Source organism: Nipponia nippon, unplaced genomic scaffold (assembly GCF_047370975.1).
Source record: "Nipponia nippon isolate SJK-2023a ecotype South Korea unplaced genomic scaffold, ASM4737097v1 scaffold_13, whole genome shotgun sequence".
Lineage (NCBI taxonomy): Eukaryota > Metazoa > Chordata > Aves > Pelecaniformes > Threskiornithidae > Nipponia > Nipponia nippon.
The window spans coordinates 8878827-8898038 of record NW_028262324.1 but is presented as its reverse complement, the minus strand read 5'-3'; the positions used below and the strand labels follow the sequence as shown (position 1 = coordinate 8898038).

The 19212-nt window shown below is 44.8% G+C and overlaps 1 protein-coding gene across 1 annotated transcript in view; it reads right to left on the bottom strand.

Annotated features, from left to right (window-relative positions):
* Nucleotides 1-19212, bottom strand: part of NFATC2 (nuclear factor of activated T cells 2) — a 95158-nt gene that overhangs the window by 16705 nt on the left and 59241 nt on the right. Inside the window, exon 9 of the mRNA XM_087750182.1 lies at nucleotides 18373-19068. Within this exon, the coding sequence (XP_087606308.1) occupies nucleotides 18373-19068 (696 nt within the window). The remainder of the gene's footprint in view (nucleotides 1-18372; nucleotides 19069-19212) is intronic.

Genomic DNA, 19212 nt, shown 5'->3' with positions numbered 1-19212 from the left:
TCTGCCCACATCCATCTGTTTGCTTTTATTTTGCACTTTGACTGTAAGTCCTCTGAGGCAGGAACTGTTTTTTTTTCCCTTTGGATTCAACACAGCATCTGCCACAATGGAGTTCTCATCCATGTGGGGGTTTCTAACATAATGTAATGATAAAAATACTACATAATACTATGGAATATATGTATAAATCAGAGATCATTATGAACCAAGAGGGAGAGCTAACTGTAAGAGACACCTGTAACTACAAAAAGATGTGCAAAAGACTATGGGGAGCGGATACTGTAACTGACTTTGCATCTCACCTCAAGAAGACCAGCAACCTCTGACAGTAAATAGCTTGAGAGAATAAGAAAAATGCATATGCATCATCCAAAGACTTAAAACTTTCAATTTGACTCAATGGCACAAACGATAAAACTTTTGTTCTCAGTACGAAAAGAAAAGGGGGGATATAAATTACCAGAAATAGAACTGAGCTCCTCGATGTCCAATAGCTGTTGAGGTGACTATCTTTAGCTGAAGTGCAGCCGGCGCTATTGAGGTTGGGCAATTCCCAACCTCACCACAATAGCAATAACCTACATTTGTTCAGAAATTAGCCCTCAATTATTTGCAGACCTCCCATCCCAATTCCAGATCAAGATGTAGGAACAACCACCCAAAGAGCCTGCCCCAGGGAATCCTTCCCAGGATTTAATGATGAGCTATCCCAAATTTTCCAGCTGTGAGGTCTGAGAGCTGTGTGTATCCCCATGCAACCCAGGCAGGAGGTGAAACACTATGCTCATCGCAGCATCTCAGGGGCATGCTGCAAGTACCTAGCAAGGCCATCCTAATCACTCCCAAGTTCTAATCAGCTGCATGACAACATTCTCCTTTGTACATGAGTTTGCACGGCCAGCTCACGAGCTCTGCATTTGTAGCTCATATTGAACCTATTAGTTTGTATTTAACCATCCATTGCTACACTTCCTGGGTGAATTCCAACCAAACAACGAAGGCTTTGGAACCACATCGTGATAAAACACCCTCTTGCCTAAAATAAAGATAAAACTTGCGTACGTTTGATATGATCTCATCTGACTACAGAACACATTCAGAAGCAATTGGCAGGCCATCCCCTCAGCTAGGAACACGCACTGAATGGGAATACTGTTTGTCCTGCAGTTGGGGAACTAGCCACAGACAGCTGGAAGACACAGTAGTAGCAAAGTTGAAGGCCAAGATCACCATAGCTCTTTCTGAGCAGTCTTGGAAGGAGAGTGACTGCCAGCACGAATTAAATGCCCCAGCTAACACACACAGCATAATGAAACCGTATGCAGCCACCGGATGTCTTCTGCAAAGCCAGATTTTTAAAGGTATTTTGGTAGCTAACTCTCAACTAAATCACTGTGGATTAGACATCTAGCCACTTTTAAAAATATCAAATACTCAAAGAGACAAGCATGCATCACCTCTCAGAATCTGGCCTAGACTGTACCCAATGTTTCCCTGATAGAGGAGATGGAGCAAGTGTTGGGGAACACCAACAAAGGATGGCCTACAATAGGAACTGGGGGTTGCCCTTTGAGATGCCGAGCAGAGATGGGAAGGTTTTTGTACTAGTAAGAGCTGACTCTCTGCTGGGGAGGTAGTGCTGACTCCTTGCATGCTTCTTGCAGCATCATCATGAGGAAGGCTCACAGCGTGTCTATGCATCACCATGATGTGAATTCACCATCGTCAGCACCATGGAGCAACACTGCACAGTGCTGCCATAATCTCTTCTCTGTGTCATGGGAACAGCTCTGATGGCTGACTACCACCAGCTGCTGTGCTTTGCCCCAGGCTCAACGTGGAGGGGAAGGACAGTGGAGCAGCCATGGTGGGGAGAAACCCTGTTGACGCAACAGGACGTCTGTCCATCCTAACCCGTGCTCCCCTGTATCTTGTGAGGCTTGGAGACTTGGCTGTGGACTGTAGCATGCGCTGTAGAGCCTGTCCCAGCCAGCTCCGGCTCCTGCAGTGTTCCTCAGCACTGCAGGACTGCCTGGCAGTGAGTGCAGGTGTAACACTGCAACACCCATGTAACACATGGGAATTGCCTGCTGGCCACGGCATCGCTAGCCCAGCAGCAGCAAAACAGGCAGGTGCCTGGTAAAGAGGAGGGAATATTCTAAGTACTACAAAAATGCCACATCAAGAGACCTAAAAATGAGAGTAATTTACTGGTGAGAAAAGATAAACTATCCAAGAGGCTGCGTCTTCCCCCTTTTCAGCCAAGTTAAAATGCGCTCAAGTTTAAGTGGGTGGTTAAGGCATGGTGACTTCAGAGCAGGCTCATGCGACAGTGGGTGTTGGGAGAGGGCAGAAGGAGCACTGCAGAACTGAAAACTCCCCCATTTCGTGCTGACAGCGACCAGTGGCCTTGGGAGAGCCCCGTCAAGCAGAGATTGGTTACATCTCATGGCCAAGCCAGCAGCCAACATCCCTGTGAGGCCTGTCGGCATGGTGGGTGGGAAGGGAGCACGCTGTGCAACGTTGACTGTGCAACGGGTCACAAAACAGGGCTTTCCTCTCAGGGGGTCCCCTCGACATGACTGTAATCAACACTAAAAATAATAATGCAATTTATATTTGGGCTGCAAATCACCACTGTTAATAGCAAGAGTCAGCAGAGTCTCCAGAGACGGTTTGGTCACTGCTGGCCCTGGCTGGGATCTGAAGGACGAACAGGATAGACAGGGCTGCAGCCTTTCAGCCACAAAGACAAAGGCCATTTTTATGGTTCAAGAGAGTGACCATCTCCAGTGGGCACTCCCCACCTTCTCATCACCTGTGCTAGGTGCCCCAGAAACATCCCCCAGTTGCATTTCTTCACCCACTTGTGTGAGGAACTCAGCCTGGCCCTGCTGCCGCGTGTGGGCAGCATCGGAAGCGGGGCAGAGAGCAACACGAGAGCGGCTGGTATGGCTTGGGCTTTTTTTTTTCTTGATTCAGAAATGTCATCTGCATCCAGCTGTTAGTATTTTGGAAATCTGCTGGGTTTTGTTTTCCTCATGTGATTCAGCACGGCTGGTGCTCCAGCTGCAAAAGCCTCAGTAGCCACGGAGCTTGCTTAAAGCAACTACAGATGAAAGCCCATGTCCTGGCCAGCACTTCCTCTGCTGGGAGCAGCCTGGGACCCCTCCTGAGTCCCAGGGGCAGCCTCCTCGTCACTCTAATGGGAACGGTGCTTGACTCCGTCACAGCCATGCCAGAGAGTGTGGTGATCAGGAACTGCACGAATAGGTATCTACATCAAATGACGTGGCAAAGAATATATTTTAATTGCAGCCAACAGCATCCTGATCCCAACTTCTGCTCCTTCTGAAAGCCTGGCAATGCTTAAACCTTGAACTGCAGCATAATAAGTACATTGTAAATCGATAAACTTCCAAAACACTATGGCATTGCTATCCACTTTCAGTTTTTCTGCTTTTTTGTAGAGTTTGTTTTTTAAAATCCCATATTGTCAAGAGTATAATCTATGTTATCTACAAAAAGACAGTGATTCAGCAACTGGGCAGGTTATACATGAATGAGGGTCATGCCTTTACCCCTGCACCTTTTCCTTCCAGTATGCTTTTCCCATGCCCATTTCAGTTGCCTTCTCTCTCTCGAGGCCACAATAATCCCCTCTTCTTTCCCCCTATCCCAGAGCAGACACCCCTGCTAGAGGTGGAGAACAGCCGATCCAGAGTGCCTTGAAAGGGCAGGAGAGACTGCAGCATGTTACGAGGAGGTGAGGGCTTGCTGAGACTTATTTCCAAGGAATAAACTTTTAATGGGGTGTGGGTTATACACGTGAAAACATAGTGATTAAGTAAAGGCAAGGGACAGGGCTTTATTACCTAAGTAATTCTTCCATTTGACAGCTGAATCCCAAGTCCCCCATATTTATCCACACAACTCTAATTCCATGCTCAGTTACTCAGTGACACAGACAAAATCATCCATTACTGAATAGGCAGGTAAATACAAACCACCATTAAATGTAGCCTGATCACGTAAATGGCCTTTACATGTCTTTCCCCTCCCGAGCAATGATGGAAACAATGTTGGGTGATTAATAACCAATGTTGGGTGATTATATTTACCAAGTAAGCTATAGAAGAAAGTATAAGCAACACAAAAGCGTATTTGCTGCAGCAGTGGCGTGCTGGGGGGTGCTCCCCTGGAGGGGTGGGACGGTCCCGTGGGGCAGCGATGCAGTGCAGGGCCATGCCCCTGCGACCCAGCCTCTGCGTGCCCAAAGCCCTGGGGGGAAAGGGGCAGACAAAATCCTCTTTAGAGAATCCCTAACTCCTGCAGATGATAAGCACATTGTAGATGAAGTTAAACAAAGAAAAAGAAAATATGTAGTGTAGGCTGCTTGTAAGGTCACTAAACCAGTGGAGAAGGGATTACTTTAATTTCCCTTTTACCTGGAAAGAAAAATAAACTGAAAAAACAAAATAACCCACCAGCTCTTTAAAGGGTTGGAAAAAACCTGTCTGAGAAGGGAGATAGTTGAAAACGCCTCACTGAACGCATGCTGTTTTCCATCCCCCATAAGCAGGCCTTAGTGTGTCTTTTACCACGGCTGGCCTGGATGCAGGCGTTTCACAGCGTGGGAGAGGCGGGGTGAGGAGCAAGAGGACGTGAAGTTTGCTGTGCTGTCCAGAAGATGAAAACACTAGTGCTGTTTATAGAGGGAAACCCAATTCGTCAGCCCAAATGAATTCCTGTGCTAATCCATGCAGGCTTCATGTTTTCCACCAGCCCCAGCCACTGTAAAGACTATCTTTAGGAGGCACAGTGTGTTTGGAAAGGAGCAGCTGGAAAGAGGGGACGTTTATGCCAGCTTGGAAGGCTTTCTGGTATGGAAAAAGAGGAATGCTCTCTTGGGTCTCCCCGCAAAATTAAAGCATCTTCATCCAGAGCAAAACGATGCCAAGCACAACAAACAAAAGCGGCTTTCCCCAACTCTCCTGGGCAGCCTCACTCCAGGGTTCACAATGGTTTCCATAGAACTTGTTTTGCTATCATAACAAATTCGATCTATCCAGGCGTGATGGTGTGCACTGTTTTCTAAAGACAAGAAAATTAGTTTCCTCGCTTATTTGTCTGCCAAAGCATTTTTGTCTAGGTGCCACAGACAGGGACTCCCCAGATAACCAGTGCATCTGCCTGTCGGCTGAATGCAGCGTACATCTTGAAAAGAAAAATCCTCGAGAGGTTTTGGTGTGTGTGGCACGATGCGAGTTACCTTTGCTGCAGAGGCAGGGGGAGAGGCTGCCCTTGGCTAATCACTCTCATTCCTCGGCCTCTGATCCTCCCTAGCTGAGCCAGCCTCAGCGCAGCGTGCCTGCGTGCGGCAACACGAGCTTCCTGTAATAAACCAGCCATCAACTGTGTGCATCTCTCGTTGCATACATGGGAGGAAATGAATGTCTTGTTATACTGACCACAATCTGTTGAAATGCTAGTAAATATTACAGTCTAACCGTGATTAAGGGCTAGATTATTCGCACGGCCGGGGTATGCTCCCCAAGAGCGAGAGCTGCACTGGAATGTCACACGTGGGAGAGGTTTCTTCCAGCCTTTCCGCAGAGACACTCGTGCTCAGCAGTGGTTTTTGAAAAGCAGAGATGTTTTTCTGCATGACAGAAAAAGCTGGGGGAGCATTTAATGCTACATCTAAACTAAGACCATTATCAGAACAGCCTGAATTTTTGGAAAGTCTTAATCTTGATCTAAAACTTGCACTAGTTTTGAAGATGGAAAGAGCTATGAAATGTGATCAAGTATAAAACAAAGGTCCACAGATATTAATTTCTAAAACAGACATAAATAATAGTTTCGTGTGCTTTTTATTTTAATAATAGCCTATAAAATTTATACTCAAGAAAAATTTGTATTAAAATCAGTGGCATTTTTTTAAAAAGGAAACATATCTGAAAACATAATAGAAGTTATTTGAAGACATGAAGCTGCAGGATGACCACAGGAGAAGAGCTCTCATGCAATCCAGCCTACCTAGCTGAAAATCTCACCCTAGGGTTTGCCTGCTGGAAATCAGTATCTTGGGCTCCTTTTCAAGGAAGAGGACAGCACCCCACTCAAAGCAAATGAACATGTGTGAAGAAGAAACCAGACAAGAAAAAATTAAATGTAATTTTAAGGAAAAAAGACCTTCAAAACAGAATGTAATTAAAAAATACAGCTGCTAAAAGTCCTACTCTGATTTGCCTCAGTTCTGGTTTAAACCAAGCCACTTTGCTCACTGGACCTGCCCAACGCCTCGAGTAGCCAGTGTCTGCAGAATATTTCCAGCCTTTGCAAACATCAATTTGTACAAAATTATCATTTCTTCATACCCAGTGACTTCAACTGGGGGACTTCCCCAAGTCCTAAGGACAGCTTCCTAGGTTGGTGACCATTTACCTACAGAAATGCTGGGCCTTATTTTTAAGTGGCTTTGGCAGACCTGTGAAACATGTGATTAAAGCGCAGGTACGGCAGTGTCCTGTGTGCCCCCAGCAGTGCCCCTTCCCCTGGAAAGCAGTGGCCAAAGGCACTTGCCAGGGCAAGCTGGAAGCACCACAGCCACACAGAGTGTCTGAGCCTTTCAAAGTTGGGACCTTCACAGACACTTTCGGAGAACAGTCCTGCAGCTTCCTGGTAAGAATCGGAAACCCAAAAGTGGCTGATGAAGATCCAGCACGAGCACCGGGAGGTGTCTGACCATAAAGGGAATGCAATGTCTGGTACATCATCCAGCTTCCCCTGGCCTTGTGGCTACGGAGTCTCCTGGAACGGAGCTCTTACAAAATAACTGACGCTGTGTTGCTCATAATGACAGATATTTAACCCAGGGAGGTTTAACTGTCACAATACTTTCACCATTGACTCCCATACTTCTGAAGTGGCTCCCCCTTCATTTAGTCATTCTCACTCTTTCCAAAGAAACTTAGAAACCATCTAAATAAACCAGCACGGATTGAGACATTGCAAATGTCATAAGAGTCATTCATGTGTCTCACTATTTGTCCTACATTTCACTCGATTCATTCACTGATGATGAAGTCATTCATCATTAAGAAACCAAACCAAACCACACCACAATTTGGGAATCTTTGACTAGACTCCCCTGGCAGAGATGATCAGAGGGAATGATTGCAAACTCACACTCCTCTAATTTACTGCTGCTTTCACCCTGGCCCAAATTATTCTTTGCATGTTATAAGAGAAGGTTCAGAGTCCTCGCACAAAGGCAGAGCAAGTCAACACCTGAGCACTGAAAAAGGACTAAATTATGCTGTCACTTTGCTGTGATGACATCCAACTATTTCTGCAGGGCCTCAAGGTTTGCTGGTCATGCAGTGCACACTGCTTTGGTGCACGAACAGGTCTGGCACACAACCGCCGCACTGCCAGCACCCTCCCACCACCCGTGAGTCAAAGCGTGCCCAAATGCACACAGCTGGGTGGAAGCAAGGGACAGTCCGCTTTGACCTTTACTTCCACACCTGACAATTATCCATGCGGAAAAATTCTCCCTCAGATGCAAACCTATCACTCACTTCAACATCCATGGGCAGAAGTCAATAATACTTTTCTCACTAAATCTAGTTCAATTACGATTTCACTCTAAAGAAATTGTGTTTGTTCAGCTGAGGGCAGACTTTAGCCTATGTTTTGGAGTGCAAAGTTTCCAAATTAAAAACCCACAAAAGGACATGGCTTGATTAAAATGGGAACTGTGTGGATTAGGAGAACCTGCAGGAAGATGGAGAGTATTAGACCAGTTTCTCACCCAGTGAATTAGTGTTGTTTTGCTGAGTCACATGGGCATCACTGTTGAAGCCCTTTGATCCTCAGTGGTTTTACTCTAGCTAACAGTAGCTGAAGATTTAACTCTTTTATACCTAACACTGGTTAAATCCAACTCAAGACCAAGTTTTCAAAGTCACTGTCATGTGAATATAGAGAGATCAGAGTTAATTGCCAAACAGACTGTAGTATTTCTAGTAGACGCGCACCTAAACTGGAAAATAGGAATGTTTGCAAAGTTGGGAGTACTTAGATTTAGGGGTTTTGTGCAGACCCCTTTTAGAGAGAGGATCCATCTGTGAAATTCACAGCTGGATGTACGCCCAGATTTCTGTGCTTGCAAAACTGAAGCATGGGGACTTGGAGTGATGATTCAGACACAACTGCGTTTTTTACACATTTTAGGTTGGTTTTTACCTTCCTCTGGTTTCTTCTTGGTAAACACAGAAGAAGTTATATTACAGAAAGAGTGCGAAAGCCAGCAGCTGGTTGAAAATTCAAATTAGGAGCTAATATGCTGGGAAGGGAGTTTTATAGTCTTCAAGTATTTGCTCTTCTTCCCCTATCTCTGACTCTCCTACTGGCACGACTACAGATGCGCTGCTTGTTTTTCAAATCAGAGAAGTAGGAATGACCTATTAGGTCATCTAGTACCTCTCGTAGCCAGTGCAGGATTGTCGTCTTCTACATTTGTCCAGTCTGTTTTTAAAATTCCTCTAAAAACATACTGCATCCAAATTAGAGCACAGAAGTCTCTTGGAACTGGTGAGTAAGCAGCACTATAAAATGACCAGGGAGTATAAGGCCATACCAGCTTCTGCTGGGCATAAAAGTACCTCTCACTACTTAGAGTTCTCATAAGAAAACAAACTTTGATGGGAAATTCAGATGATTCCTCTTCAATTTTTTACTTAAAAATGGCCAGGGATTTATAAATAATAATAATCATATTTTCATAAGAAACAAAGTATGAAAGCAGGTGGAAGAAAAATGGATTTTAAATTCATCACCTGTAGGTCTTCATTCTTGTGAGAGAAAAGATCTACACAGACAAAAAGCCCCCCCATCAACTATCCATGCTGCCTGGCAGGATGTGACCTTAACTGGAAAAGTTCTGCTTGTGTGAATAATGCTGAGAATCCAGCCATTTTTCTATAGTAGAAGACTTTACAACTGGCTTTCAGTTTGCACCATGAACAGACTATATCTTTAAGATGGTTATTCTTGCCAGGCCTTTTATTTCACAATAGTTAAAGAAATGTGCAGATGTTGTCCAAACTTTTCAAAGCAGCAAGGCTCTCTGCAGCTGCTTGTAAGATTTCCGAAGTGCAGTTCAAAAATGGCTCAAGCTGCCTTTTCGCTAGCCATCGCAGGAGAAGCTGAATCCTCCCATATCATATTGTGCTTTAAGAGGAGAAAAGACCCCTACCCTTTTCCTACCTTTGCACATTCTTAACATTAACACAATTCATAACAAATGAAACTGTGAAGAGCAGCAATGCCAAACCCAAGCATTCAGGGTTCATGAGTCAGGCCTCTAATAATCATGAGATCGGTTTTAAAATCATGCAATCAACCCCCCGCCCCCAAAGTTGCATCATTTTTGTCTGCCTTGATTTTGAAAGACCAAAACACCAAGGTTCATATTTTTAATGTTTTGGATTTTCTTGGATCGGACTTGAAAAGATCACTAAAAAGAAAATCTCTCTCGTACTTTGCTGCAGTCACCTGCACAGGGACTTTTAAATCGCTATAAATATTCCAAGACTCACAATGAAATTGCAAAGAATTAGAAAAAGCTTCAAGCTGCCATGTGGATGTAAGCCAGTTCACTGGTTATACTTATTCAATTACATTGTGCTAATTTTATAGGGGAGATAACAGGACAAACTGTGAGGACAAATACATACCTAGCTGCAGGTGCCTTATATAGTTGTCAGGGAGGGTTCAACTCCCCTCAGCAAAGCATCTTTCTAATAAATGAATCCAGCCCATGGAATCATCTTTGCTGGAAGTTACTGACACTAGGATTCATTCTGAGGTGGTCAACATACAAAGCAAGCAGGCTGAGCTCATGCAATTATTGTCCATGTGAAAGTCCCTTATATTACAGAGGCTGTAGCTACCCCTACAAGTTTAGCCAGCTTAGCAGCACTGGCATTCCTGGTGAAACCCTTCTTCCAGTGCAGACATAGTCATCCCAGTACAAAAGCCTTTCAGTGAAACAGCTGGTGGTGGTTCCCTGACTTGGCATAAGCTGTGCTGATTCCAGTGTTTTTACACCAACAGAGCGGTGTCTATACAAGGGCTTTTACCATAATAGCTGTGTTAGCAAAATAAAAAAAAAAAAATCAACCACCTTAACCAGCATAGTTATGTGGTAAGCTGCCTAAGTGTAAAACAAGCCTTGTTAAAGGTTTCCAGAGAGAGCTTCTCTGGTTCAATGCAAAATGGTGAGTTTAGCTCTAGAAGGAGTTAACCCCCTTTCCTGCTTTGCACAGTTTTGCTATAAGCCATTTCCTATCTGCACATTTCTTGCTTCTCATCTCCAAAGCCCCCATTTTTAAAAAAATGCTGTCCAAACAGTTATGATTTTGACTGAACTGAAAGAATTTCTGTGTAAAACACCCAGTGTCACCCCGGGCTGGCAGGAAGACCGCAGATCCATTTTCCTGACATCCTGTACTTGCTCATTCAACAGCTTTGCTCTGTCTCCAGACTGTGCCCTAAGAAATGAGGGTGTTTCTAACAGACACACCTGTTCTCAGTGACAGGTAGCATATTACTTGCCAGCAATCTATCATTCACTTCTAGAAAGGAGGTAGTATTCTTTGATACATACAGTATGGAAGGGCTGAGTCTGGTGGAAAGACAGAAAAAGGAGAGAGTAGCTCTGCCAGTCCCTCCCTTTAGTGCAACAAGTGTTTTAACAACCTATGGCATAGCCAGCTCTGCCCCAGCTCCTGCACACGCGGGCAACAGCTTCACGTGCCTTTGGTACCCCCACGTCTGTGCGAGGGATGCAGCTGGGGGGACCTGGCACCCTGGGATCCCCTCGGCAAGTTACAGTTTTACCAGTGACTTTTTGCATCACCTGGGGCAAGTCACTTAAAAGCTCTGTGCCCTGCTTCACCTATCTGTAAGAGCTGGGGAAAAAGCTTGTCTGCTGCTTTCTGCAGTGGAATTATTTTAATTCATTACCGTTTCTCTGCACTGGATGAATAATGTCACTGGACTGAAAACTGTTATTGTTGTTATCCCTTTAAATTGAAAGTGGATTGAAGGAATAAAAGTAAATGTATGGTCTATTTTGGCAGATGTCTTCCAACAGATGGGTGTCTATGGTCTTCTTTATAAAAGCTGTCTGCTGTCTGTGATTCAGACCGTCTAAGGAATGCCATGAGCGTGGAGTAAATGGACAGCAAGTCTGGGAAAGGACTTTATTGTGGTTTAGAAGCTTTCAATTCCCAACTGCACGAACAAGTTCTTTTTTTTCAAGTAACTCTTTGCCAGTATTTCAAAACTATCACTGAAAATTGCTTGATGCCTTCCGAAAACTGAGCGCTTTCTCCTGATAACAGTCCGCTGGTTTAGCCTTCAAACGGTGGCATGCCTTCCACCAGCAAATCGCTAGAATTAGGGTTTATTGTCTTGGTGCATCGGTTCGTGGTGCGACCCTGCCCATCGAGGCACTGGGAGAGCGTTCACGTACCCATCCTGCAGTGTCAGTTCTTGGCGGCAGTGCCCGTGGTCTCCTAATGGAGTCTGCATGTTCTTTTGAACAGGAAACGCTTTGTAACACAACTTGCCTGCGGGCACTTACTGCACCAATTAAAGATTCCTGAGCTCGAGAACAAAGAGGTGCCAGTGGAACTATGGTTTTAATCACTTAATTTATTTTCTTCCTTCCTCCACTGCTGATTTTGGATGTATGGGTTCTTCTTTTTCTCGCTTTGTTTTGTTTTGCATGTTTTTAGGCAGCAGGACAGCCACTCAGGCTGCTGGGGAAAGAGCAGTCTTGAAAAGAGGCTAGACTTGTCTGAATTTTCAAATAGCGAATTGTTGCTAGAGGTGAAGAAGAACCTCAGACGCCAGCCTGCCATAACAATACAAATACTTAGTTCTTATTCAGGTACGCAGCTTTTTTTCCTGAGAATCCATGTTAGTTTTAGTAACATGAATGAATTAAATGCTTAACTGTACTAGAGGGATGGACAAGAAGATACTTTTTAATAATGGTGAACTGAGGTACAGGGCAGTTAAACACTTTGTTGAAAGGCCAAGCTCAGACACAACCCTGGAGACCTTCCTCCTGATACACTTGTACTTCCTGCCAACAGACTACAGGTTCTTGGGAGCAGAACCACCTTTTTGTTCTCTTTTCATATTGCCTCTAGAAAAGCAAGACTCTGGCATATTCCTTATAGCAGCCTTCCAGTACCTGAAGGGGGCCTACATGAAAGCTGAAGAGGGAATTTTTACAAGGGCCTAGTGATACGACAAGGGGTAGTGGCTTTAAACTGAAAGAGGGTAGATTTAGGTTAGATATTAGGAAGAAATTCTTCACTCTGAGGGTGGTGAGGCCCCAGAACAGGTTGCCCAGAGAAGCTGTGGATGTCCCATCCCTGGAAGTGTTCAAGGCCAGGCTGGATGGGGCTTTGAGCAACCTGGCCTGGTGGAAGGTGTCCCTGCCCGTGGCAGGGGGGGTGGAACCAGATGATCTTTAAGGTCCCTTCCAACCCAAACCACTCTATGATTCTATGATATGACGGGGGCACTTAGATCCTAACGCGACGCAAACGCAGTGATCCAAAAATAAAGCATGTAATGTACCCACGGAGTGCCGTAAGGTCCCAATAGAGAACAGAAAATCTGGAATAAAGTGAGTCAGAGCTTCAAGAATGAGTCTGATGAATACATAGATTTGCTAGAGTGTTTGAGCGAAATGTTTTGGAGAACATACATGCTTCACTCTTAGTCAAACTCTGCCTGAGCAGAAGAGACCACACCTTCTATGAAAAGTAGTTCTAATTAAAAACAGAGCATGGTTTTTTTTGATGCAAATTGTTGCTCTAACTGAACCACAACCCATTTGCAACATTCAAATTCACTCCTGTCTAAAAAGCCAGGAAACAGGAACATTTCCCTCTCTGCCCTGTATTGCTATTTTACTCTGTGCGTGGACACATGATGAAAACAACTACAAACAAAACTAAAACATGCTCCTAAATCCACCATCTTCTGTGCTTTCTGGGGATGAAAACAATACAGTGTTAAGAGAGAAAAGCAGCTTCTCTACAGCCAGGCAGGCAGCTGGACCCCTGGCCCCTGCTATTGCGGCTCCAGTGCTCTAATGCATGGAGGGCTTAAAGCTGCCTTCACTGTGCAGCTGAGATTCCCCCGGCACAGGGAAATCCCCAGCTGGTAGCAAGCTGACAGAGCTGGCTTCGTGCCACCCCCTCCTCCATCCGCCGTGCAGGGGCTGGGGAGGCCGAGCAGGATGCTCACAACATGCTAGCATCCGAGCCAAAGCCCTAAGGACCACGCCAGCTGCGACAGGGAGGCCTATGTCCAGCATTCCCTCCTGGCTGTACTGACCCTCTCCTTTCATCCGCGCACGCACGCCAGTCTCCCCAAGGAGCACATGGGACCAGCACGGATGCAAAGCGGGCTGCTGCACGCTGTGGGGAGGGCGGCAAGAGACCAAAGCCGGCAGGAAAGAGATCAGTCCCCGACTGGTGCTTACTCAGGGCTGACACAGTAGCTTTGCTTCTTGGGTCCCCAGGAGACCTGGGGTTTCCTGGAGGTACAGCCTGCTCAGGCTTGTGACTAACAGCTACCGGCCTAAGGAGAAAAAAGCTGGTCAGAAAAGAAAGGTTCTTCCTGAACGTGGAGGAAAGAAGGGATCTGAATTTCATTTCATGCCACTGTGGGGACAGACTGCAGATTTTCTTGTTGTCGAATGAAAGAACACAAAAAGAAAATGTAGGGACCTAACACACTCCGAACGGTCTTCGATGAGACCCATGGTTAGGGCCATGGTTACTGCGGTGGGGAGCAAAACTGCACAAATTAACACACTGCTTGTAGCGAAGGTGATCGAAAGTGCTGGGTGATTTACAAGCACCACACTGCACACCCTGCAGATCCATTTTCTAAAGAAATATCTGCTGTGTCTGAAATTTTCTGTGAAATACATGAGTTCACTATAAAACATCTCTGCTGATCGGCAGTCTGATAAACCACTACACAAGCATCTGCCTTGCTTTTCTCCTCCCCATTAAAGATTACTGGTGCACCAAAAATAATTTAGAGCTGCTGTATCAAGCAGACAGTTCTGAGTGTCAGATGTGGTTAGATAGTTACTGTTTGAATAATGACAATCATTTTTCTTTGTAAAGTAAAAAGCACACAACATGACAGCTGAACCGAAAAGAAGAACTACATCTAAGGCAGGCAAGTTGATAACATTCAAGACAACAGCTACACAGCCATTATTTGTATATGGAAAGAGCGTAACACCATACTCGACACTGAATCTCTACAAGGCACTTCTAGACTCTGTTGCATGAGTGCTTTAGAGTCTGTGATGCATTTATCCTCCTATTGCTCTTGTCACACGATCCTCGTATCTCTGTGTCACAGATGGGGAACTGTGGCACACGGCAGCTGAGCGGCTTCCCCAGGGCTACGCAGGAAACCTCTGGCTCTGCAGCCCGAGCATGGGCAGTCCAGGGCACGACCAGTGCCCCAGGCCCTGGGTCACCCCCTTTCTTCATCCTGCCCCACCAAGGCACTTTGGATGGTGCTGCAAATAACTAATTTTTTTAACAGGGTTTGTGCTTTAAATAGCTAATCTGATAGCTCTGACGGTCCTGGAAGAACTAAGTTCTATTTGTCAACACATTTCTGTGGTTGTTTGTGTAACTTTTACCATTGTTGGTGGTTTTGGTTGCGAACAATATTAAGATGAGGCCCTGGCCGAAACGTGCTGAGCACTCTCTCGTCCTATGGCTTTCACTTGCATTTGAAGCTAATCACTGCTTGCCAGCATTAGCCTGGACACCAGATAGGTCCTCAATGATCTCCTGACCATGGCTTATCTTCACTCTCAAAGTATTTCCAACAGTAATGAATCTCTGAGGCAGAGGTGTGTAACAAAGGTTTCTCTGCCAATTTTTCATGAATAGTCCATTCCTCTGGGTGTTCATCTTTACACTATTTGATATCAAAAAGTTACGGATATATATATTTTTTTTTTACAGAGAAATATGGAGGTATATGGAGGAATATGTATATGAAGGTATACATATGTGGGGCAATGTCTAACCTGCATCGGTCTCCCTAATGGCTGCATTTCCAAATCCAACCTATATGACTTGATAGCTAGAGCATTCCTTCCAGCAACCACGCATTTTGTAATTCTGTCTGGGAGGGGAAAGCTGAGAAGTTCCAAGGGGACTGCATAGGCTGGGCTGGGCACCTCTTGCGCTGAGGTAGCACTGGTAAGAGGAGAATAAGGGCAAATGTCTCCTTCCAAGAAAGCAGATGGCAGTATGGTCGGAAATGAGCTACAGACATGCTAAAGTTACCATTAAGGTAGCCAGTATGGATGGTACCCGTTGTGCAGCTACTGCACAAAGAGGTCCTCGCACATGGCAGGTAAATACTTGCCATCATCTGCCTTAAGGTCCATGCTGTTTTGGCTACACTGCTGGTGCTATTCAACCTTGAGAGCTTACAGCTTTGTGAGCTATGGTCACACATTTGACTGTCATCCTCCTGTGGATGTGGAACCAGCTCTTATCTTTACAAGGCAGGAGGTAAAGAGAGGTTAAGTGTGCTAAGTCCCCAGTATTATGTGCCCTGTGGAGTAGTGAAGGCTCTGAGCAAAGAACAAACCATGGTTTCAGGAAGAAGGACAAATACTTTTTTTTTTTACAGCAGGGAAGATAAGAAAGTAATGAAGGGTCCTGCCAGCAGTGGCAGCAGGAAGCTGGAAGAGGTAAAGAGAAATAGCGATTGTGTTAGCTATGAGATGTTCTTCTCTGGTCACTTCCAGGAGAGCTCAAAGACTGGCACAGCATACCCAGTCCGAGAGGCAACAGCTTCAGGAATGAGGAACCGACAGAGCGGGGCTTGTCCCAGGTCACTCAAGAAGTTCGTGGAAAAGCTCAGAATAGAAGCAAAGTCCAGAGCACCAAGGCTGAGCGTTAACCACGAAGGCAGAGGACAAGAGTTGATGAGAGGAGGTCACAACCATAGAAAGGGACGAAAGCTGGACTGTCAGCAGAAATACAGAGAAAGAAGAACAAAGAAGAAGGAGGAGGAAGATGGGGGAAGGGAAGAAGGGCGAAGGGAAGCGAGAGACACCGAAACAGTGATTGCCTAAGAGTCTGTGCATCAGTGGCAGTGCAGTGCACTCATGCCAAGCCTGGCTGGGGAACCGTCAACTCTGTGTCTATCCATGAAAAATCACAGCAAGACCTAACAGCTCACTTTATCTCAGAAGAGCTTTCTGGATAAAACAGATTTGAGGGTAAAGCCTCCATAATCCTTTGGGTTTGCTTTCTTTTAATACTATAAAGCATAAAAATAAACTTTCTAGTCAGGAAAAATATGGCTTTTGTTATGTTCTGAGTCACTTTTCCCCAGCAGCAAACAAAGTGGCTTTTCAATTCAAGTCCTGAACATTTCAGAATGAAGTGTTTTTCAAAGTCCTAAAGTAAATCACAGTTCTCCAAGTCACACTTCTAACGAATGTAAACTCACTGAGGTCAGTAAAGAGATTGCATGTGCCTGATCTCGCCTGGCCTGACTTGGGTGGCATAACTGATAAATTAATCTCTAGTTGAAATCAGTTCAGGATGATCTAGTCAGCCAAGAAGCAGCCTGGAATTTCATTACTAACTTGCTGCTATTCTGCCTAATGGCTCCTCTTAGCACGGAGGTTGAGCGCATCCCTTGTCAGCTATGCTACAGTTAGATGTTACTGGCCTGATTCAAAAGCCAGTGAAATTAATTTTGCAGTGCATTTTGGGAGTTCATTTCAGTGGACTTTCTCTCAACTCTGAAGTTTGCTAGCTTTAACTTCAAGATTCTTTGTTTTTTATTTCTTTTACAAAGTTTGTACCAAATATTTTTAGAAACGCGGAAGAATCTCTCAGCTTCTTATATTAAAAGTACCTTAAAACACAGTGTTCAATTTTACTATTAGAAAGATTATCTTGCTTTGTTATCAGGCTCCATTCCCTGAATGGGAAGTGGATTTTACTTAGCTATTTTCTTGCAGATCCAGCAAATCTCCTAAATCAAATTCAGTGTTAAAACCGAATTCAACACTCCTCTCCAGACAAGGGGACCAGTAAAAACTCTCCAGATTTTACTGTGATGGCACCAAAGCTGTATCAGCCACATTTCAAACACAGACCAACAGAGAAAACCCTCCAAACTCTACTCTGCCCACAAAAGCAGCAATGAAGACTATACATGATACAGCCACAGAGCACTCAGTACCTAAGTCGAAGAAAATAAAACTTTCATGGGCACAATTTCACAACTCTTGGTGAGTAACTGCAGGCAAAATCCCAAACTACTGAGTGCTTACAAAGCACATAATGGTCCACATTCACAAGGTCAAACCATGCATGCAATTGCCTAGACTGAGAGGACAGCAGCAGTGAATATATGTGAAAATCAGGTCTGTACTTCATGCATAAGAACACCCTGTATTTGCAGCAATATATCCAGCAACCTCACTCTGCTCGCACTAAAGTCAATGTCGGTTTTGCTACTGGCCTTTATGATTGCAGCGTCCAGCTGCACTATTAACTTCGCATTAATTTCCTCTTGCAAGGACCATACTTTAATAAAAGAACCAATCAATCAGATTGCCAATAGCTGCCTACCTAAGAATAAGCAGGATATGTTCAAAGAAAGCTTTACTCTAACTTATATTCATTCCTAAAGGCTAAATCTGCTGGGCTCACAACAAAGAAACAGCATTGTTTTACTTATCAATGTCCTACTGTTCATCTAGAACATCTGCAATAGTTTTGCCTGCAGCACTACCCCATTCATTACAGGCCTTGATAGACTGTTCAATGGGCTTTTTTTTTGGTACAAAATGTACAAAAGCATTTTACAAAGTGGACTTTGCCCTGATATGAATAATAAAAAAATAATTTAAAAGTGCATTTTGTTTCAGATTCTCCACTTTCCAAACTAACCTTTGGCACATGGAAACAAAATGGCAACAGCTTGAAACCTGACAGCTCACTCCATGGCATGAAGCAAGACAGAGGGTTTCTGCAGAACACTATGTTTTTTGCTCAGTTGCCAAAGTGCATTGCCATCTACCAAAAATGCAGTTGATGAAAGACCAAAATGCAGCATGATCAAACAGCAAATAACCACACCCATCAAAAGGAGGCCACATTGGTTTTGTGCAGAGGAACAGGTGGGATTTGTAAGTCCTAAACTTCCTCCCTCCCTCCAACAAACCAACCCATACAAGAGAAGAGCGGTGCTTACCGTCATCCAAATATGCTTGGTCCAGATTCTGTTCCTGTTTAATAGTGACTCCAGCTGGTAACACTTCTTTCTGGTCGTTAACTGGTGGTCCATTTTTTGCTGCTCTCTGGCCTGAGGCTGTCTGCTGCTGAATCACGGTAGGATATGAACTCGGACTTAACCTTTGTGCTTGACTGACCTGGGGCTGGCTGGATCTTGCAACATTGGACGTAAAATTTTCACAGCACATGATGTGCTGAAACTCTTGGTGACTTCCACACCTCAGCTGCTGGTTGGTTGGAGAATAGTGAATCACTGGAGAAGACTGCTGGTTGCCTGGAGAGTGGTGGAGCACCGCTGAAGTTTGGCCTGGAGAACCAGCGTGCACCAGCACTGACCTATGGGCATCTGAAATAGCAACCGGTGTAGCCATCAAATTGGATTGCTGGTAGCCCAGTTGGCTCGGGCTAAGGCTCTTGCTTCTTTGGTATATTACAGCGGCTGGATTCTGCTGATGGTATCGAGAATCAGGAGAAGAAAGGCCTGAGCGCAACTGCTGGCAAGGAGCCATAGTGGCCACAAGACAGGAAGGGGATTCGGTGACCATTGTATGCTGTGAATAGTAAGGCTGTGTTACTGTTCCCAGACCACTGTGTACTGTATTGCAGATTAAGGCTGGATCATAGTCATCAATGGGCTCTGTTTTGATTGATGGTACTAGAATAAAGCATGCAAAGGACATTATTCGTAACAAGCTGATGGGAAACAGAGAGGTTTTCCTTGAAGTAATAAGAGATTTAAGCCGTTTACAAGATTTGCATGTGCGAGCTCATATCTCGCAGGCATTGAGATTAATAAATC